The sequence below is a fragment of the Barbus barbus genome (genome assembly GCF_936440315.1).
Source record: "Barbus barbus genome assembly, chromosome: 40".
Taxonomy (NCBI): Eukaryota; Metazoa; Chordata; class Actinopteri; order Cypriniformes; family Cyprinidae; genus Barbus; species Barbus barbus.
The window spans coordinates 12,211,963-12,236,188 of NC_136718.1; the positions used below are offsets into that span (position 1 = coordinate 12,211,963).

Below are 24,226 nucleotides of genomic sequence, written 5' to 3' on the forward strand. Positions count from 1 at the left end.
CCAACCCCATACCATTATCCCTCCTCCACCAAACTTTACATTTGACACAGTGCAGTCAGGCAAGTAACGGTCTTCTGGCATCTGCCAAGCCCAGACTTGCCCATCAGACTGCCAATCAGAGAGACGTGAGTCTCACAGAACAGGTTTCCACTGCTCCAGGGTTCAGTGGCATGTGCCATTCTCTTTCACCACTCAATCCAATGATTGCCATTGTACCTGGTGATATGAGGCTTGCATGCAGCTGCTCAGCCATAGAAACCCATTCCATGAAGCTCCCGCCACACAGTTTTGTGATTATAATACCAGTGGAAGTTTGGAACTGTGACTTTATTTGGTCCTCTGCTATTCCTAATCCTTCCACAGTTGGCTATGGAATATCTAGCAGGGATGAAATTTCATGAACTGTATTATGAAATTTAATGAACTGACTTACTGCAAATTTTAATGGAGGCTGCATGGCTGGGTGTCTGATTTTATGCGGCAATTGAAACACCTAAATTCAGTAATTAAGAGGTGTCTGAATACTTTTGTCCATATAGTGTATACAGAAACTTAATCATACAAGAAATACTCAGATACGTAAATACATCTCACACAATGTTTTAATAATTTTGTTTTATTTTTATGTATAAAATCTTGAATTTCTCTGACATGGTTTGCAACATATAGAGTGACCCATTGACATTGTGCTTGATAATGCAATCAATCAATATTTGGCTTTATTGAGAAAAGATGAGACATTCTTGTTTAACAAGCAGAGCACTGCAAATGTTTTATTTCACTGAACTCATTAAACTCGTGTTAACTCAAGTTTTATTAGTCACAGCTTTCAAACCATGATGGTACACCACTTCTGCTCCTGAAGTCAAGCTGAAAGATATTTTATTGGAACATGCAGTAGTGTGCGGCACACTAGCGTAAATGCATGCAGAGTCACTGCCAAAGGAAACATGAGAAAAACAACACGCTACAAAGAAAAGATTTGGAATTCATTGAGAAAATGTGCAAAACACATAGCATTACAATCCTTTTCTGAATCAGCCTCGAACCCAAAAGGGCTGGGTAAAAGAATGAGGCATTTGGCTGAATAAAACTCGACGACATAATTATATTGTGTCGGTGTAAAGTTCCTCCACTCCCACAACAATAAGACCCCTGAAGCAAGGAAGCAAGGCAAAAAAGGGAAAAAAGGCAAGCTACAATTTTTACAAACAACACAGATAAACTTATTATAAGCACCATGAATTTAACATCTAGATTTAACCTTCCCATTTCAACATCCCATCCAAACTTCACTGTTAAAAACAACATAAACTAATATAAAATAATAACAATATAACAGTACATATCAATAATATCATTATAAAGATGTCAAGCAAACAAAGAGCCCTTAAAAAGTGAACTGATAATGTTAATACTTTACTGTAAAACACCACATTATTATGGTTTTGAGCAAGTTGTAAGAGATCAAATTTCTTTACTTAGTTTCCATTACTTATTTTTATTGCTCCTTCCTTTTCTCTTTCAGGCCTATTTGCATCAAGAACAATAACTATAAAGATAACAATAACTATATTAGCATTCACACCAACAGATGATAACATTCTGTTTATTATATGGATGCTGCAGTTTTGTCGTCTGCCTCTTTAAATACTTGAGCTCTTTAAAATGTGGATTCTGATTGGCTGTCATGTTTTTATCATTCATCAGCTGAATAAAATTGGCCTGATAGTGATTCCAACAAAAATTATCGCTATAGTTGTGGTGTGGACTGTGCTATACTTCTAATTTTATTCTTTAAATTTCATTTAATTTTTAAAACTATATCTTTATCATTATAGTTAACATACTTGGTGTGAACCTTTAGACTTCATAAACAAATACATCCAAAGATACATAATGAAAATGATTTGCAAACGCTGTTTGTTGACACCATTTTGGCCCACTTTCTCCAAGTTTTTTCTGTTCTGTTTCAATTCCAGCATTGCCATTTATCTCCAAATCTCTCTTTTCATCCATTCTCTACTTCTTATAGTTTCCGAAATGAATGGCCAGTCGGTCTCCAACGCAGCGAAAGGTGGCAGGCTGCACCTCCCAGTAGTTAACCGGGTTGCCATAGAGGCTAATGCCATTATAGAAGCTCCTCTTCATGCCAAAACCCCGAGGACAGAAGTCATTAACATCCACTCGACTTATGTTGTTGGAATGAAGGTAGACCACCTGAAAAACAAAGCAAAAATCAATGATCGTGCATGTGTGAATGGGACACTTTTTGTTCATGTTAAATATCTCGCACCTGCAGGTACTTCATGTCTGGCAGACCCATGGGGATGCGGGTCAGCCGGTTGTTTTCCAAATGCAGCTCCCTGAGATTAGGGACGTATGATAGGCTGCCGTTCTCAATCATCCGGATGTGGTTGAAACCCAGACCCAATCTGGCAAACAAGCACAAGCACAACAATGAATAAGCAACAGACAATAGATGGGCCGCACACATTGTGACAGGCATCTAGTGAGGTGGAAACACAATAGACTGGAAACACTGTGAAAAGGCACTGGGTCAACTGCAGCCCCAAAGGACAAGCTACACTATAAAAATCCAGCACATGCAGAATTTTTCTGCAAAAAGAGATTTGCATGAGTTAGACCAATATCAGGGTTATTATTTCACAATTATTTTGGTTTTTAACTTCAGTTTAGTTAAAGTTTGCTTTAATCATGTATAATGATTTTTTTTTGTTTGTTTTATTTAATTCCTTTATGTTTTCATCCCATATAACATACAGATTGTGTAAGAGATACAATAATAAATAAATAATACTAAGAAAATTCTTAAAGTCATTTGTCAAGTTTATATCAAAACAGCTGCAGTACTTGCTGACAATGAAATGAGCCATTGTGGGTACATTAAGCAGTAAATTTGTAACTGCCATCACTCAGGCATCTCTAGCCCTTAAGACCTGAGAAAAAAGTTTTAGGAAAAAAATATATTTTTTAATGTCTTTAAATTGTTTAGAGCATTTAAAATAATGTAAAAAAAATATATATATAATAATAATAAATTGTATTTCATTAATAAGTTATGCTATGTCCTCGGTTGAGGAAATCGGGACTCAATTTCTTTGAAAAACTAAAAAGACATGAATGAACATGCATGGGCAAAAACAACTGATTTTTTAAATCACCAATACATTTTTAGTTTAAGATGGGTTTTTTTTTTTTTTTTTTTTTTTTTTTACCAAACTTTGTATAAAGATGATTATAACAGAGAATTTTATTTCTACAAACTGAACTTATGGTAAATATTTTGTCCCCCCCCCCCCCCCCCCCCCCCCACACATCATTAAAATGTCATACACCAGGTGGCGCTGTTGCTTTATAGAGAGCCCACAGGCTAGGAGAAGGCATGTTGTGTGTTGGAGTGCAGGAGAGTTATGAGTGGTTTCACCTGTTCAGGTGTTTATAGCGGCTCAGGTCCTCTAGTTCAATAGCCTGGATCTGGTTATTGTCCAAGTGGAGCTCGTGAAGACTGTCAGGGAGGTCTGGAAGGAGAGGAACATTCATCATTATATAGCTGGAAGTAGCACTACGTCTCTGCTCTTAACATTACATTAAAACTCATGCAAATTGTGATTTGTGTCCAAAGATATTCCTAAAGCTTATTCAAGTGAGAAACTGCACAGAGTAATTATCCAAATGTTCTTTCTGAAAATAAATGTGAGAATAATGTTCACTCTTTAATGACTTTTCTGATTATTCTAAAGAATCACCTTTTGGTATTCCAGTGAGTTTGGACTCAGAAATGCGCAGGTAGTTGAGTTTCAGGCCTTTAAAAGCGCCAGGCTCAAAGCCGCTGTTCTGAATAGGATTTCCGCCCATCTCTATAAGAAGCATTCAACATCAGACAGAATATCCCATCACAAAAACCAGCAGGCTCCATCTAAAAAAGGAAATGGTTTGGTCAGACTGTAACCTCTATACCACATAATGGCGACCGCGCATACAAACCAATGCAGTTCATGCTGCCCAGACCAGAGAACGTTCCTTCTGCAACCTTCTTAATACGGTTGTCATGAATGCGCAGCTCCACCAGGGATGGGGGAAGGTTCTTGGGTACCACTGTCAGGAGGTTACGGGAAAAATAAAGCTTTTTTAAGTGTAGAAGGGGTGCGAAGGTTCGCGGGTTGACTTTGGAGATCTTGTTGTTGACCAGTGACAGAGCCTGGCGGGAGACAGGAAGACGTTAGCATTTGGTTCATGGAAAGTCATTAAGACATGATTAATAATAATAGCTTGACCATGAGCATTAAATATGTACACAAAATCAAATGACTTATAAATGATGCTATAACTTAATGTCTTGTTCTTTTTTTTCTTCTTCTTCTTTTACAGGCCATGTCAAATATTGTGTTTGGTAAGAGAGGCTGAGTAAATATTAGGGATAAATATTGGGGATAATATGAGTTCTAAGAAGGGAACTAAAACATTCTGTTTGGCACCGGCGTGTGTTTCCCGAACTACAGGAGCATTCTTCTTCAGAGACTTCCTGTCAGGCTGTTTTGCACAGAGTGCCAAACGTAAAGCAAATGACAGACCAATTTTTCAAGAGTTAGCCAAAACATGCTTGTCTCGTTGTTTCTTATGTAAAATATATAAAATAAAAATCTTAAATATTAATGTTGAAATGTAAATATTCAATCTAAATGTACATCTAAATCTACAGCATTAAAGTAAATAGCGGCATATTTAGCTTATATGGAGCTTGATGGGCTGCATCAGCCAATGGCGAATAAAAACAACAACAAAAATATCAGGCTGTGAGATTGGCACACATCAGTGAACAGCACAAGAAACCATTCATAAATTTACAATATTATGAACTTTTCGTTTTCAATAATATGTTAGCGTTTTGAGGAACACCATTTATTTTACATTCAGCCTCATCTATATTAATTTTTTCTCACTTATCCCATTATTAAAGGGTTATTTCACCCGAAAATGAAAATTCTGTCATTAATTACTCACCCTCATGTTGTTCCAAACCTGTAAGACCTTCATCCACCTTCGGAACACAAATTAAGATATTTTGGATGAAATCTGAGAGCTTTCTGATCCTGCAGCAAGGGAACTACCATGTTCAAGGCCCAAAAAGGTAGTAAGGGCATCTTTAAAATAGTCCATGTGACATCAGTGGTTCAACCGTAATTTTCTGAAGCTATGAGAATAATTTTTGTGCAGGAAGAAAAGAAAATTAACGTCTTTATTCAACAATTTCTTCTCTTCCGTGTCAGTCTTCGCTGTGCGTTTTATGCGAGTACCACAACGCATGGTTGCATCATAAATAAAATAAAATGAAGGATGAACCACTGATGTGACATGGACTATTTTAAAGATGCCCTTACTACCTTTTTGGGCCTTGAACATGGTAGTTGTGTTATTAGTGTGTATGCAGGGTCAGAAAGCTCTCAGATTTCATCAAAAATATCTTAATTTGTGTTCTGAAGATGGATGAAGGTCTTACGGGTTTGGAATGACATGAGGGTGAGCAATTAATGACAGAAGTTTCATTTTTGGGTGACCTATCCCTTTAACATAGCATTTATTGCTTGACCTTCACCCTCTCTAGTTCTCATTTCTTTGATCACCATCAGTGTCTTACGTAAAGGTTTGTAAGTCCTTTGAAGTCATTCTCCTTCAGTTCTGTGATGCGGTTGTTCTGTAGGTCAAGGAGTTTGGTGTCTCTGGGAATTTCCTTGGGCACTACAATCAAATCTAAACATGAAGACAAAATGTTTACAGCTAATTTAAAGCTTGTATGATATAGAGCTTACAGATCTGTATACAAATGTCTGTACATAGAGACCATTAGCTCACCATCTGGTCTGGATTTCCCCATGACAGGGTTTCTTATTCAACATCAAAATAACAAAATGAAATAGTGAATACAATTGAAAATCTTAACAATTACAGCATGTCTTTGACAAGATATTTAGTTAGATAGAAACCAGTTATTGTGGCCAAATGAGTGCTTAATGGGCATTTGCAATTCTGTGGCAGGTTTATATTTGCATTAGTTTATCTTTATATTAGAGGCGGGTGACCTGAGGATGTTCTGCCAGCACTTTAAATGTGCACTTTAAAAATCATTTGGGTTTTTTGCCACACATGGACCACATCACAAAACTATATGTAAACTCCAGCAGAACCACATCAAAGCACAAATCCAGCATTGTGTCTGTTTTAACAGTAAAGTGTCCAAGATTCTAAATCAGGCCAGTGATTCATGATGATTTCCAGCAGAGCCCAATAATTTATACTAGGCTGGGTTCAACCTCTGTTGCCTTCCAGCCAATTATAATGTTCTTGAGAACCACAACTGCCAAGCCATCTAGCTTCCAGCAAGAGCGAAAAGTGAAATCATTGAGATATTAAGCATATCAAAGGAACATATTGATATATTTTGGATTAAATAATTAAAACGTAATCTCTACAGACAGCATCTGTGGCCTGCTGTCAATTATCACAGAAAGTCATTTTGACTTGTTTTCATTAGTGAAAAAACAACTTCTGGATACCTTAATCAACTCAGCATTTTCATAGAAAAGACTTTTGTGTTTCTGTGTTGTAGTGTTTAATATGTTCCTTATTCAGATCTAGGGAACTGCCAACATCACATTAGCTTTTCATTTTTTTTGTTTGGAATTTACATTTTTGCAAATGTCAAGTGAACCTGGGGCGATTTACATTCTCAATGTACACTGAACACAAACTTTGATACCAAGTGTCGCATATGTTTTGTAGGGAACCTTTCAGCATGCTGTGATATCAGTCTAATACAGTGTAGAACATGCAAAACAAGATGTTTATAATAATTTTTTTTAAAGAAATTAATACTTTTATTCATCAAAGATGCTTTAAATTAATCAAAAATGACTGACACATTAAGACATGTTTAATATCACAAAAGATTTCTACAGTATGTCAAATAAATGCTGTTATTTTGAGCTTTCTATTTCTTTAAAAAAATTGGGGGGGAAATGTATCATGGTTTCCACAAAATATTAATCATCATAACCGTTTTCAACATTGAAAATAATAAGAAATGTCAAATCAACATTTCTGAGGGATCATGTGGCACTAAAGACTGAATTGCTGCTGAAAATTCAGCTTTGCATCTCAGGAATACATTACATTTTAAAAAAAATTATATAGAAAATAGTTACTTCAAATTGTAATCATATTTCACATTACAGTTTTTCCTGTATTTTTAAACAAATAAATTATGCAGTCTTTGCATTGATCTGCTTTGTAATTTTATGCAAATAATATGAGGAATACTAGAATTTATAATCAAGCACTGAATAGAGCACCCCTTAATTTGATTAATCAACAGAACTGTTTTGGGGTCTAATGGGGATAAAATACTGCATGATTATAGCAGAAAATCATGTATGAGCAATAAATATTATTTTAAAACTTAATTCCTAAGAATTTTAATCAGTTATGAGGTTCGTGCTTGTACACAAAACAAAAGAAATTATCCTATAGAATATGAGTTCAAGCCATTTTAAGCCAATATACTATAAGCTCAAGTCAAAGATCTTTCCTGTTTTCCTTTTACAACAGTTTTTCTAAGCCATCTGCCCACCTGCCACTCAAACCAACAAGTGCTCAGTGACTTTAACCAGTCGACCGCTGACAAACACAATGCCAAACCCCAGAGCACAGCACATCGCAGCCCCCCAAACCACAGCTCTGTACACATCTACACCCGCTAGTAGAAACATATTTTATGAAAAAGGCACATAACCACCTAAATATATACAAAATTATGAACATCTGTAATGAATAAGCATCGCCATCAATTCAATTACAGCCTACATGGCAGTATAACTTCCAGATACGAAAGAAAATAATGCAGTGCACGGATCAATGTATTATAAGTAAACCTTCATCACAGTGGGAGGAAGCATAGAAAGAACCGCCTAAAGCAAGGGCTGTATTTTTCGATTTTTATATCAAATCCACAAGCATAAACAAAGATGCAATAACATTTTGCGAAAACAAAAACACTTGCAAAGACCAAATCACATGGCATAAAGCATTCATGCACAAATGCAAACATAGTCAGACACGCACAAACTAAAATGGAATACATATAATTAAAATAATAATAACTCCAAATTCCAAAGTTCTTGTTGCTTCTGACAGTTCAATGGCTGTAAATGTTCTATGAGGATCATAACTTGAGCAAACTTGGCGTGAGAATGAAAGAGCGTGTCTATCCGTAAGTATGACTATAGAGTTACAGCGGAGCTTCAATGGGTGCTGTTGGTGCCATGCAGAAAAAATACACAAACTGGCTAAATTTTGTCAGAAATATAAGGTTTTAGCCAATTTCTGGAGACTGCATCTAAACCAGGCCTTCTCACTTTCCCACATACTAGTCAAGTTCCACCACTGCTTTATGGGTGCACACATACATGGTGGTTGGCTTGTTTGTTTTGTGTTTATATCATTCTTGTACATTTGTTTGTCCATCCGCAGTTTAAGTATTTAGATTTGCAAACTGAGTGATCGCTGAAAAGCATAACATTCATTTGAATGAAAAAAAGGTCCAACAAGATGAGAGTAAATGGTTTAACCAATCAGTTCAGTTAACAGTTTCCTCTTTGATTTTAGGTCTGTTATTTCCTATCCGTGGAAAAGAAAACAAGACCTTCTAAAAGCAATCACAATAAAATGAAGTGGCCCCTGTAAAAAAAAACTTAAATTTTAGGCCTAAATTACCACTTTTGTGGATGTGCTGCTGACAAGACATAACCCAGGACTATTTTTGGCCTTCTGAAATAAACAAACACTCATCAAAGGCTTCCAAATCTTCATCACTTCTCTTTCTCCCTCGCACATTCCTTTTCACTTTCCCTGTCTATCTCTCTTACACTGTCTTCCTGTAAAACACCCTGTGTGTGTCATAAAAACAACACACAGCCTCTCTTACAGCTCAATGGAAAATTACAGAAGCATTTTTAATTGTTTCCCATTCAAGCCCGAGTTTTCTTGGAGACTAAGCTACAACAAACAGACATGTTCATAAACGACTGTTTTTGCCTGTTTGGGTGAGGGCTATCAAACAGTCTCTATAAGATTCTTTCAATATTGAATTGAAACAATTTAAAGATTTTATGAACTGTTGTATAGTTACTGTAAATATGTTTAATGATTATTAGCCCATTCACACCAAGAACAATATTTTATTATATATTAGATATATGTTAGAAGATAACTGTAACACTGACTATATTGGCGCCCACACCAACAGACAATATCCTTTATTATAAGCCTGTGTTGTTGGTTTGTCATCTGCCGCTTTAAATGTTCAAGGATTCTGATTGGCTGTCAAAGTTTGTATCATTCATCAGCTGGAAAAATCACTCTCAAAGTGATTCCAACAATGTAATTTCACTGTGTCATTATTGTTAATGACAGATAGATAGATAGATAGATAGATAGATAGATAGATAGATAGATAGATAGATAGATAGATAGATAGATAGATAGATAGATAGATAGATAGATAGATAGATAGATAGATAGATAGATAGATAGATAGATAGATAGATAGATAGATAGATAGATAGATAGATAGATACTCACTTAGGTCTGAGCATTGCACCACATTGAGCTGACATTGGCAACCAAAGGGGCATAAAGACACATCCGGCGGCAGCTCCTCCACAGCTGAACCCTCTTCATCTCTCATCATTACCATCGTCAGATCCCCCATTTCTCCATCCATAGCAAAGTCCCAGAATCCTCTCTGCTCGAAGGGCAGAGCCAATGATGGAGCAGTCAGGCTGCAGACATTGAGCAGCAGAAGCAGGAAAGAGCGGCAGGAGAACATCGCTGAGATACAGAGACTCACACACAGAGAGCTGCGTGAGGAAGAGACAAAAAGAGATTAATCATTGTTTATTTCATTGGACATAACTGTTTTATATGTAACTGTATGTATCCTGTTCTGAGTGTGTAAACTTTCACACACACAGAGCTTTTACTTTGTTGGGAGCTGAACGTGTTAATTATTAATAAGGGACAATGTTAATAAGACTCTATGTCCTCTCTTAAGTTCAGCCCATAACCCATTTCCTCAGTTCTGTTTATAATAATTACAACAGATTTCACAAAATACATCAAAGGAACAGGATGGAACTAGGTTGTTATTTGGAGGTTTGGGAGAATATTGTAACATTGCCATCTGAATATGAATACATCATTCAGCACTGGACATGCCCTCCCTGAGAAATACTAAAAGCTTTGACATGGACATGTAAACATTACTCAAAAGTACTATTATTAGAAAATGCATAAAAAAGTTTGTTTGATGTTAAAAAACATGTCAGTTCATCCTTTGTATCATCTGCTGACATTTAAAAAAAATGAAGCGAAGGGGAAACGAAAGAGACAAGCGGTGAGTCTGTGTCTGTAGGACAGGTCTGGTCAGAGGGTGTGTGGTGCTGGAAAAACTCAAACTGACCTTCTTAAAACATATCTTAAAACAAGCCATTCATTAGACAGGAAGGAGGTAGGAGGGGCTATTTCTGACAGTCCCTGTTTGTGTGTGTGACTAAAAGGGTGGGGAGCCACTCATGATGTCTTTTCTCAATGTCTTCCAGCTGAGTCCTGTGACGTCACCAGACATTTTGGGGCTAAGATGTGGTTAAGGATTTGGGGTCTGCAGAACCCCACCAGAGGACCAATGCTGATACCCTAAACATGGGCCTGTAACCTAAACCACAAACCCTGTTCAGCCACATACCCCCCATCTGTTAGTTTCTGACTTAACCTAGGCCCGTGTGTTGAACCTGATCTAACCAAGGCCTAAAATCAAAGCTAACACCTGTTCTAAACCCAAATCAACACCCTAAAGCCAACCTGCATCCTGAACTATAACCCTGAATCATGCATACTCTAATACCTCACACTGAATGTGATATCTCAAGCAACATAACATTGCAATTATCCTTTAAATCCAACCAGCTGTGGAAAACATTTCAGTAAATCTCACTGCCATAATAGATGATTGTCTTCACAAGTGAGCCGCAACACTTTAATCCATAGTATTCCCTATACATGCTGGGAAGAAACACACGTGGATGAGTGAGAGGAGCCAGATGTCAGAGAATGTCATGTTTCCCAAGAGAGAAACTCAATGTCTTCCCGTCACAATTTACAGCCACATTCAAATATGTTCCCTCAACAACATTGTAAGTCAGGAAGTGAAGATTGAAAAGGTATGAAAAGCATTCAAAATCCCAGTTACTCAATCAAATGGAAATAAACAGTCTCAATTACTGGATACAATGGAAAAAACTACCCAGAAGAATATTTTTACACAAAAGTAGCTCTAGCTTTAAGTTAATTTAAGTTTCCTTAAACTCTGTCTTTTGTGTTTGTCCTCAACTTTAAGAGAAATACAACTAAGACAGTAAGATATAAATATAAGTAAGATATAATATATTTTCTATTCTATGAATCCAAGAAGACCTCCCATGAACTTCATGAAGTTAGATAATGTCTGCTGTAACAACATTACAGTAAGCATAATGTAATATAATATAATATGTATTTTCTATCCTATGCATCCTAGAAGACCTCCCATCAGCTAAATTTTTAGTTTATTTCTAAGTTAGATAATATCTGCTATAACATTTGTCATTCCAAGATTAACAATGAATTGAGGGACACCTATAGGTCAAAAAACTAGCCTCAGTTCCTATTTATGCATAGCAAACTCACAGTAAAGACTCCCATTAAGCTTAGAGGGATCCCACACAAACGTTGTTCATGTAAATGTGTCCGTTGAGTCCTTTATGCCTCCCATTTCACACAGCGTCTGTGCCATTAACTGAATAATGAGCATGGATGCTTTTGCAGTTCCCCTTGGCTACTCCTCAATCATCTTCTGTGAATATTCATGCTTGTTGTCTAGGTCTGAGGCAACAGAAAGATCTTTGAAATGACTACAGACAGACATTTACATTAATAATTTGTCATGGTGCCTGACAGTTCTCAGAGCTGACCATATGTCGCTGATCCAAACATTTACTAAATATCAGTTCCAAGGTAGGCATTAAAGCCTTAAGTATCCAAAGGAATCCCATTCTTCATCCTGACATGCCAACAACTATGTGTATTCCTCTCATATCGTCTGCCCATCTTTCACTTTAATGTCAAACACGTGGGAAAGCGACAGACGTTTTTTATGCTGCTGACCTGGAATAAAAGCAAACAGGGAAGAAAATGTACCCATTTGTAAAAATAGCGGCTAAATTATACCACGCTCCCCAAAAAAGGTCTGGTTTGGACTGGCCAGAGGAATGCGAGGAGAGGGCCGAGGCACAATTACACACAAGTCCTTGCATCCTGCTCTTCACGGAAGAGTTTGAAAACTATATGCGTTATTTATGAACACAAGTATCATAATACGGGTAAGTATATGTGTCGTTTTTATGGGATAAAATACTGTTCCAAGCAGAAACTCTTTAATTAGAAGCTGCTCAACAAAACAAGGTGTCTTGAGTGGGATCTGAAAAGTTATGTTCGCACATCAGCAGAATACGGTTGTGCTGTAGTGCTAAATACAGCTATGCAGGCCGCCATACTGGGAATAATATTGTCACAAATGCGACAGAAAGTGTCTTAGAATCAGTACAAGCTAGTTGGGAAAACGTTGCCATTTTCATTTTGTTAAAATGCGTGCCAGTGTGTCAAAAACATTCAAATAATATTTTGTAAATGTTTTATAAAAAAGGTATTTCTAAATGTTTTCTTAATATTCAGAACATCCTGTTTTTTATATTTTAAAAGCATTTTATGCAAAAATTAAGGAAGTATTCCATTTTATATTGTAAACATTATGGAACTTTACTTTTGAATGTTCTCTGAGCATTCTGAAACAAGTAGTAACATTTTTAAAAAATGTTAGACGAATGTGCAACTAAAACCGAAGAAAAAAAAACATTCCATGAACAACGCATAAATGACGTTTTTGTGCTAATGTTTTGAGAACATTATTAAAGACCTGATAACAATGACCTAACATTCTGTTAATGTTCCTGGAAGAATGTTTGTTCCAAGAGAGCCTTGCCTCAATGTTAGTCAAAGTTCTGAGAATGTTACCTGTTAGCTGGGGATGTGATTCATGAACAAATGACTCTTAAAGGGGACATCATATACCCATTTTCCACAAGCTGGTATGATTCTTTAGGGTTTCCATGAAAAGTCAGTAACATACTTTGGTTAAAATAACAGCTGTGTTCACAGTAAGCCGTTTCAGTGCATGTCCCTTAAAATGATAATGAGCTACTGCTCATTACAAACCTGCTGTGTGTTGTCTTTTCATTTAAAATTTTTTTTTAGCTTTTCTGAGCTGGCAGACACGCCAGAACTAAATGCAAAAAAAAGCTAAAAAAACTAAGTGAAAATTTAATTTGATGTCCCCTTTAAGAACCGCTTGTTTATAATGAGTAAGGATTCACAAAACAGCCTCAAACTCACCTATCCACTCAGTCAATTGATTAGTTCAGAGTCTTTACTGATTAAACTGACTTCATTTTGATTCAAAGTCTGATTCAAAATGAACCAGAGCCACAACTGTGACTTATAATTTAGTGAGACTTTAAGATCTGAGTCAGACCTGTTAGTAAATATAGTTGTGATCCCAGACAGGGACTGTATGAAAGCAGCCAATAAGCAAAAGCTACATACATCCAATGCCTTTGACAGATAAACACAAACTTTAGCTGAAACAAAGATAATCTTATCCCATGGCCTTAGCCAAATACATCAGTGGGCAATCCAAAGCTCACAGCACTTATAACTCCTGTCTAAAGACACAGTCCTCTCCAGAATGGTGACTTGAGGAATTGTATGGCCTAGACATAACAACTGCTTCTGCTGCTAATTACACAGCACATACTCCTCAACATGGAACGCAGACAGCTATTTCTCTATTTCTATCACTCAAAATGTCAGTCTTAAAGTCACATGGACATGTGAGAGAAATTAAGAGAAAGTGGAGGTAGAGCTGATGGCAGAAGCAAAGTGAAAGTGCTGTATTCTCCTAGCTAAAATGTACTGTATGTCTATATAAGGACCAGCCGTTTTCAGCTGCTCCGGTTGGATCAAAGTACAAATTTTAGTGGTCACACCACAGTTTTTTAAACAAACTATTATATTGTATAATATTGTTCAAAAGTCTGGGTTTTTTATTTATTTGATCAAAAATACAATAAAAACAGTATTGTGAAATATTGTGTTTTCTGTTTTAATACATTTTAAATGGTATTTTATTCCTGTGGTGGTAAAGGTGAATTTTCAGCATCATTTCTTCAGTCTTCAGTGTCACATGATCCTTCAGAAATCATTCTGATTTGCTGCTCCAGAAACATTTCTTATTATTAATGCTGAAAAAAGGGTACTTTTATTTAATTATTTTAGAATTCTTTGATGAATAGAAATAGAAATAGAAATGTCAAAAATTCTAAATGTTTTTGCTGTCACTTTTGATCAATTAACAGTGTCCTTACTGGAAAAAAAAAACTAAAAGAAAAGAGAAAAAAACTTACTGACCCCAATCTATAAGCATATAAAAACTGTTTTATGTGCCAGAAAAAAAAATACACTTTCAGTATATTTTAAAATGTTGTTGTCTCTAAAATTAATAAATATAAATTTAATTAGTTGTCATATTTTATTAATATATTCTTTATTAAATTGTTTCAAACCTCTGACACATAATCTTTACAAACAATGATGGCATAAGCAAAGCATTACTGATTTGTGTATTTTTAAAATATAGCTTCCTAGCATTATTATTATTCTCTAGCAATTTTGACAAAACCTCTTCTATGCCTGCCACCAACATAACACTGCCTTGAAATTTACAAAACAAAATGTTTCAGTTTACAAGGCATATGTACACACGCACACAATCAGTGAATGTAAAATTTAAGCATTACCCCAGCAAGGTATAAACATTCTTAAAAATACAGGTTCTTCCGTTTAGAGTTGACTATATAGTTTTGTGGAGATTAACTAGTTCATGGCTTCTATGCAGTAACATTATGATGTTTTGTTTGATTTTGTTTTGAGGAATGCAGAAACTTTGTGATGAGTAATAAATTGTTTTTAATAACTGATAGTGTGATTATATATCTTTAAACACTGGAAAAATAAAGCTCGATTTCTGTTGAGGTTGCATTTCTTTTGTCTTCTTTTTGTCTAATAAACTTATAAAACAGTGTTCTTTAATATTTAGATCTTGAACATCAACACGTATTTTCTCTTCATTAAAACAATTAATTTCTAAATCTCCACCTAGTCTGGTGTTTCTGAAAAAGACAGACAGTAATTAACTAAATGTCAGATTTTAATAATAGAGCGTACAGCAGACGCCTCTCCCGAAATGACAGAGACTGAGCAGTGCCCACACAGAGATCTCTCTGAACACTGCAGCATGTTTCTCATGATTACTGTAATAATAATAAAACACAACACTAACACATTAGCCAAAAAGGGAATTTCCCTGCACACTGTGAGCCATGTGTTTATGTCTGATTTGTACTGTATGTATTTAATACTCATTCATAGAGTTAAGCCTGAAAAGCTAAAAGCCAAGGTTATGGCATGCCGGCCATTGAGCTATACAATGAACCGAAATCTATAAATGAGACAAGAGACAAGATAAAATATCAGAGGAGTGCAGAAATATGAAAAAGTGCACCATCAAAATCTGCTCCTAACCTCTTCACAGGATGTTTTGTTAAAAAGCAAACAGTACAGAGATTTGTTTCATAACTAGGCAGTTATCAGTAGAAAGGTTTAACTGAGGCTTTGTGAAAACTATAAGGTATACGAAAATTCACCTTAGTCAGGGTAGCACCATATTGAGTTTTTGCAGGAATTAAAATCAGGCTGTGAGGGACAAAAGAAAAGTGTGTTAAGTGACTTTCTCAACAACAACAAAAAAACCTTTCAGTGGACAAAACTGTAAAGCAGTTTGAAAGTTGTGAAAATTCTGTGATCTAGGACCTTTAAAAGTGCATGCCATTGTAATGACTAGTCTATCCCTCACAGGCTTGTTTTCATCCTCACTAAATTCAATATGGCGTCTAACCTGATTAAGGTCTATTGTCATCGTCAATTACAATCAGTTTTTTCATTTAATTTCTTCCATGTTTTTTGGAATTAAAAAAACGCCCCCTTCAACTGATTTAGTGTTTCATTTAGGAACAAAGCACCACCATGCTGGCATCTTTTCCTTTTTATGGAATAAACACATAATGTGCATAATGCATTTAAGGTCTACAAATATGCATTGATAACACTCATAGCAGAATATGTGGTATTTATGGTGCATTCCATTTGTACTTTTAAGTAGGAAATTCTGAGTTCCTAGTACAGAATGCCCCCTCAAGTCAGAGTTCTAATCCAACATAGCTGCTCAGTGCATTAACATTAAGTTAAACAGTAGTAATATATTGTTTATTAGCACTTCTCTTTGTCTGTGTCTCAATAAATTCACACAATATCCAACTTCTTTCTGTGGACACAATACTTCAGAATTTTCTCTGATAAATACTGTTTTTTATGTGTTTTTATTGACTGGTATTGCTAAAAATTGACATATCCATCTTGGTTTTTTGACTTGTGTACTGGAATGCGGTCAACTCCGGTGTGACGTCATTCCCAGCTCCAACATCCAACTTTTGAGGTAAATGGAACGCAGCATTAGTATTTCTGGATTGTGAAGCTGTGGGGGTACATATGACAACACTGCTTTAGAAGAAAACTTCATAAATATTTTTCTCTAGATCTTCTAGTGCGATTTTTTATAAAAAAAATGCCTTGATCATGAGAAGCTGAATGTTGAGAGTTAAATTACGGTACTTCTCTAACTGACATACCAAAGTTGGGAGGAGGAAGTTGTTCAATTTACTGCACTAACTGTGGGAGCCAGCTGAACTCACATGACCTCAGTGAATTTGTGGTTTGTTGCATTAGTTAGAAAGAAGAATTTATTTCAAAACAACAGCTTTGACACATTAAATGTTGTCTGATTTGGAGTCCAATGACATACTTGCTTTTAATGTTCAACAGCCAATAAAAGTCACCTATCAAAATTATATGAAGATTTCTCACAAATAAAGTCAAACATTTAAATTGTTGAGACGTTTTGTCTGTTGAATGCACACACGTTACTTTTCTCTCTCACACTTTCTCTCCTGACAAACCATTGGGTGGTTCTGGGCTCTTTGCGCTTGGCAGGAATTAACTACTTGCTTGACTATAATTTGTTAACTTCAGTCCCTAAAAAAGCTTCTGCCTGGCAATGTCTATTACTGCTCTGCGTGAATGTGGTGACTGGCACAACAAAGAGTGAAGGCAGACCTGATCAACAGAGCAGGTTGTTAAAAGAGTTATATTGAGTGTGAAACAGTCTCTTTTTTTTTTTTTAAGATATTGGCTATTTCCACAGTTTTATACATAGAGAATTCTGAGATAGACTGAATAAGAGAAAGTGAGGGTAAATTAAATGGAAAAGGCCAGAGATGCCCCAAAACTTGTGCTTTGAAACGTATGAGAAATAATAATAAAACATCATAGTAATTCCGATAGAAACTGACAAGTTTTTATATGAGCATCATCCACCTATTTTTTTTTTTTTTAGGTGGTAACTTTATTAAATGGTGATTTAATAAAGACCTATATTTTTTATAGATAGATAGATAGATAGATAGATCGATAGATCGATAGATCGATAGATAGATAGATAGATAGATAGATAGATAGATAGATAGATAGATAGATAGATAGATTTTTATGACAGAAAATAACTTCTGTTTGATTAAATTGAAGAATAAGGAATAGCAAGAATAGGGTTGGGAATAGGAAATCAATTCCAATTCCAGAATCGGATACTTCAGATACTTGTTGTAAAATTTACATTTCAATTCACTTATCAATTCCTGTGTGCATCTCTTTTTTTTTTTCCTTTTCAGGTGGCGAAAAGGGACTGTTAAAAATGTATTTGTCTGTAAAAACACTGATTCATCCAGTAATGAAACAAGAAAATCTTTAGTGAGTCATTGAATCATTCAATTCAAATTCCATGAGATTTTGTTGTCTAACATTTTTTCCTCAGAATTGTGAGAGAACTACAACCTCCATAACAAACAAGCAAAAAAAAAGTCTCAATTTATCCAGAATTGTGCAGCTCTATTTTGCACATAAACAGCTCTTAATTCAGTCCAGTTTTTATGTAGTCTGCAGATTTTTGTTCATGGTATTGAGCAGCAATTAAATGTTTTGCAAAAAGAGACACAGAATAAATATGTTTGATATCTAAATGTGACCCTGGACCACAAAACCAGTCTTAAGTCGCTGGGGTATATTTGTAGCAATAGCCAAAAATACATTGCATGGGTCAAAAATGGGTCAAAAATCATTAGGACATTAAGTAAAGATCATGTTCCATGAAGATATTTTGTAAATTTCCTACCGTAAATATATCAAAACTTAATTTTTGATTAGTAATATGCTTTGCTAAGAATTTCATTTGGACAACTTTAAAGGCGATTTTCTCAATATTTTGAGTTTTTTGCACCCTCAGATTTTTAGTAGTTTTTAAATAGTTGTATCTCGGCCAAATATTGTCCGATCCTAACCATATATCAATGGAAAGCTGATTTATTCGGCTTTCAGATGATGTATAAATCTCAATTCTGAAAAATTGACACTTATGACTGGTTTTGTGGTCCAGGGTCACAAATGTCTAAAACATTTTTTAACCACTTTGGAATCGAAACTGGAACTCGATAAGAAAAGAAATTGATAAGCAGAAGCAGAAGCAGAATCAGAATCGACAAAATTCAAAAGATAGATACACAACCCTAAGCAAGTAATTGAAAATGCCACTAAAAAACAAAGCAGACAGGTGAAGATAAATATAAAGCAACATTTTCTAATTCTAAGTATATCTTTACTTGTTTCTTTACATTTTGCGTATTTCTTTATGAACTAAAACTCTTTCGTTGAATTTAACTTAACTCTTTAACCACCCAAACACCAGGACATCATTTAGGACATCTCCTTCGTCCCATCTGTGCATCTGAATGAACAGAGAGCAACAAGTTTGCGCATGCATACATCTAATCCGAGGAGGTTTCACAAGGCTTTGGTGTCATGAGTATAATGCTCACTAAAGCTTAAGTACTGTGGTTCAGAAACTTTATATCAGATAGCTATCACAAACGGGTAGGTAGCTATTAGCCAAATGAAAATGAGAGAAAAAATAATAATGATTAAAAAATAATCATAATAATAATAAAGAAAAAACACAAGCAAAATAACCAATAAACGCAAAATAAAAAATAAAAACAAACACTTAGCCTACCTTATTTTGGGCTGCAATATTTCCACACTCCTGTGACCGTATTTGCCTTCGGCGTTTGTTATTTGGGCTTTAAAGCATATATTCTCTTCGGCGTGACTTGGTCTTCTAGTTTTAACTGTCTTAACTAACTCCCGCGGGTCATCAAGCCTGTATCTGTCAGTGAGGCGGAGAGCTGGACTGGTTTCCACGCAGAGGAAATGGGCGCACACAGGCGCGCGCGTTTGGGTGGGTTGAACAGTGCCACAACTTCAGCCAACCGGCCGCTCTCATACAGTGATGCGCACTCACTTGTTTGTAGGCTACTTATTGCAGAACACATTAAAGAAACGATTTCTGACAGAGCTGAAGTTCCATGAGTTAATGATTTTCTACACGCCTTCAAATGCAATCAACAAATGAAGCGTTCCTCAAAAGTGTATTTCCAATTCAAGCACTGATGTCCTGACAAAAATGTCACCATCGTAACTGTAAATTTTCCGCCAAAATACCATTTGCTAGTTACTGTAATCACAATAAATTAATGTTGCTATATTTGTGCTTATCAGATAGGCTAATTCAGGTATTTTCTATTTCTATTTACCTTCCAAATGGGATTCTTTACTAAATGAAAAATGTTAATTAGTTAGCAAATATAGCCTAATAATTACATGTTTGCACACTGTAGGCTACATGTAACAAAAAAAGTAGGCTAAACGGTTTTAATTTTATTAATAATCACTGGAACATTTCTTCTCAGTCTACAGTCATATATATCGAGTAATGATGATCTTTTGTGGGAACAGATAATTATCAGTTAGACAGGTTAACTCTGAGGAATGTAATGCCCAAAGGTGAATGAAATTCATCCAAGATCTAATGAATCATTAGTTGTTAATATCAATTTTGCTTGTCAAACCCTATTTCATAAGAAACTTAATTTCTTTGAAGTTAAGAGCAAAAGATTGCATATTTCAACAAGCTTATGGAGGGAAAAATGCAATGCAATAATAATAAAAAAATCTTATAAATATGTCAAAAGGTCAAACTTTTTGTGACATTATTCCATTCTCTCAGCTATCTAGATATTCCTAATTGATACCTTGTTGTGGAGATGCACATAGCTGTGGCTTCATAAGTATGGCACTTTCTGAGGAGACAGTCTGTAGCATTAAAGATATTCACTCAGATGCACAGAGAAAACTACAGGCAGGACGCTATAGTCTGCAAGGGGACATCAGTGATTACATTAAAATGCACCCTAACGTTAGACAGTAGAGAGCTACATAATCTAATACTGAAGAGTACTACTTTTCTTCATCATGATTTATGGATATGCTCATTTAATTCATGTAATGCTGAGCTATAGAAAGCACGGTTTAGCTCATGATGATGCTGTGTTTCAGGTCTGTTTCCTATTTACCACTGGCAACCTGCGCTGTTATTCATTTCAGCATTTAGTCAATTCTACAGCCAGCGCCCACTCACTGACTACAGCTGGAGGAATGAGAACAGAAACTGGTAGATTTTCTGAAGACGATCAAGGAAAAACATTTTCCTGATGCTACAGGCCACTAATTATCTTTTTGAAATGAGGTACAAAGTCAGTGTGGATACTTTTAGTTTAACAGTGAAAGCGCCCCATCCGCTCCATCACATTCAGATCTTATAGAATGATGGACTGTCCGCTTTCTCACTGAACTCATCTCCTCTGCCTTCATCTTTCTGTGAGATGTCCTGTTCATCTTTTTTGTGTGCGATTCTACAACAATATTAAGTCTGAAATGTATATGAAGCTGGTCAGTAAAACTACACTGTGGATGGATGCAATGCAATGATGTGAGGAACATGTCCTTTTACCGTGAACAATTTGCGTTCTCTTTTCTCACTCTTTCCATTCTCTTTTCACTCTTTGTAATGGAATGCCCCATGCTTTGGGTTCACAGTCCAGTGTGTGTGTGTGTGGGGGGGGTTTATGGGCTGCTGCCCCCTTCTTGCTCCTCTAATAACAAACACAGGAAGCTGCTGTCGCTGGACAAGGGCAGAAAGAGGACAATGCGGATGGACAGAGTTTCTTAGACTTTTTACCTTAAAACAGATTAATTTAGACCTGCATTTTATTTTTGAACATGGTGCTTTTGACTATACTGTATATATGATTCAACATTTACATGTAAGGTAAAAGCAGATGCTTTTATCCAAAATGAATTACAAAAGTAGAAGCACTGCATTTAAAGCAGCTGCAAGTTAAAGGAATAGTTCACCAAAAAATGAACGTGCTGGAAATGTACTCACCGTCATGCCGTCCAAAATGTAGATGAGTTTGTTTCTTCATCATAACAGATTTGGAGAAATTTTGCATCACATCACTTGCTCACCAATGGATCCTGTGTGGTGAATAGGTGCCGTCCAAACAGCAGATAAAAACTTCACAATAATTCACAAGTAATTCACAAGTAATCCAGTCAACTTGGTGGATTTTGATGTGAGAGGACAACTGAGGAAATTTCTCCAGATCTGCTGCAATGAAAAAACAAACTCATGTATATGTACCGAGACTTGCTACTGCCAATTCTTCCTGCTGCTGTGAGCATGTAAGAAATAGTGCTGCTGCACATATAACATATATGAAATAACCCCCGTATAGCACATTGACATGGTAGATCAGCAGCCATATCACCGTGCAGCCCAAGACTGGTTGCCCAAAGCTAAACACGGTTGAGCCTGGTCAATACCTGGATGGGAGACTTCCTGGGAAAAGTAGGTTGCTGCTGGAAGAGGTGTTAGTGAGGCCACTAGGGGGTGCTCACTCTGTGGTCTGTGTGGATCCTAATGCCCCAGTATAGTGATGGGGACAATATACTGTAAAAAGCAATGTCCTTTGGATGAGATGTTAAACCGAGTTCCTGACTCTCTGTGGTCATTAAAAATCCCAGGATGTCCTTCGAAAAGAGTAGAGGTGTGACCTCGGCATCCTGGCCACATTTGCCCATTGACCTCTGACCTTCATGGTCTTCTACCAATCCCTATATCTGCTGATTGGCTTCATCACTCTGTCACCTCTCCACCAATAAGCTGGTGTGCGGTGGGCTATGGCTGGTGCACTTTGGCTGCCGTTGCATCATCCAGGTGGATGCTGCACACTGGTGGTGGATGAGGAGATCCCCCCTAACAATGTAAAGCGCTTAGAAAAGTGCTATATAAATGTAATAAATTATTATTATTATTATTTATGAATTGCCCCGTAGCTGATCTATGCAGGTGGAGCTGGGGAAGGTGGAGGGTTTCGGAACGTGCTGCAACTGCTACAGTAAGCACTAGGGTTGTGTGCCGATAGACGATAGTATCATGTCTCAACGATAGTCAGAGATATCGAATATAGCAAATGTCTTTGTAAATAGTCAAGAAAATTTTAGGCTCATTCACCTATTAATGTATAAAACTACTATTATTATTATTATTATTATTATTACTAGGCGGCCTATTATTATTGGGCTATCAAATTGCCCCGCTATTTCACCTCAGCGCCGCACTTCACACACACGCGCAAATGAAGATTAGGCTTCTCCTCTTCATTGGAAATGTTTTAAAAACGGACTCTAAAACTAAGCCCACATCAAAATTGAACTGCAGGGTGATAACAGGGTGTATGTCAAGAGTGCAAAAATAGACATCTTATAGACATCTTCTTGAACAGCTATGAATGAATATGACGAAACTGCACCGGCAGCATTTGGTTTTCTTTACAGCACATTAACAAAAAACATTGATGCTTATTCATTCTTCTATAGCCCAGTAAGCATTAGCCAAGTATTTGAATGTCTTTTTTCCCCCCATGACTATTGGGGACTTTATTTCGTATTCTAAGCTTTATGTAACAATAAAATTTTTATATTTTTTTGTACTTTTTTTCTTTTTTAAATAAACTATTGACGAAAGACATTTGTTTTGAGTTTGCCTTTGAATTTTTTAATTTTAAATTGTGGAATTCATCCAACTGACAAAAAGTTTTTCTTCTAAATAAAAGTAACTAACTAATCAGACAGAAAATAAATCAGAGAAAATCTGAGATGTTTTTGCATGTTTGTGAGAATGTGTGAAGGCCAGCCTTGCCTTCCATGGAAGAGCCCGCTTTAAATGTGAAAACAGCTTGAGGCTGAATAAAGAAAGAACAGTGCTTGTCTGTGGGCCAAAGAGGATATGAAGGATAAGACGGCTCTTCTCTGGGTTGACAAAACGTACCCTCAGTGCTCTTGTTCTCATATGGAGGAATCTGAGCCAGTCACATCGTATGCCATCTAACTAGTCAGTCCAGTCGACAGTGGATCTCTGAATCAGTTATACCACCATATAGATGGTCTCCTGCAGTGATGCTATATGAAACTCATGATGGACAACAGAGTATATATCATTTAAATTACGCTGCTGGGGAAGATGTTCAGAAGGATTTAAGAATAAATTACATTTTTGTTTCATTGAAATATGCACCCTCAAATATGCACCCTAAAATCGCTCAGATGTCATCTGAAAACCCAGCAGGACCATGAGCACCATGAATTTTGTTAGTTGCGGTGGCCACTTTCTTAGACAGTAAAGCACTGTTTTCAAAATGACTGTACAATTATGTCAAATCGTGGTTATTCTGCGTGCAGATCGGATAACCAATTGCACTGGCCAACTCAGTGGTTCTTAGAGGTAATTGTGTGATTACATGCTCAGCTGGGAGTTGGAGAAAGTGTTGGTTTGTTGTACTTTTTGCTACAACAGAGTTTGTGTGCTGTACTGCCTTTA

At 36.3% G+C, this 24,226-nt stretch overlaps 1 protein-coding gene across 1 annotated transcript; it reads right to left on the reverse strand.

Annotated features, from left to right (window-relative positions):
- Positions 1-585: 585 nt before the first annotated feature.
- On the reverse strand, positions 586-19,734 carry LOC306859874 (biglycan-like). Its single transcript, XM_079401257.1, has 8 exons — positions 19,460-19,734; positions 9,658-9,935; positions 5,660-5,772; positions 4,009-4,222; positions 3,771-3,881; positions 3,449-3,542; positions 2,297-2,435; positions 586-2,220 (listed from the first exon to the last, which is right to left on the reverse strand). The coding sequence occupies exons 2-8, from the start codon at positions 9,902-9,904 to the stop codon at positions 2,023-2,025; spliced, it is 1,116 nt and encodes a 371-aa protein (XP_079257383.1). The 5' UTR covers positions 9,905-9,935; positions 19,460-19,734; the 3' UTR covers positions 586-2,022.
- Between the last annotated feature and the right edge of the window lie 4,492 nt (positions 19,735-24,226).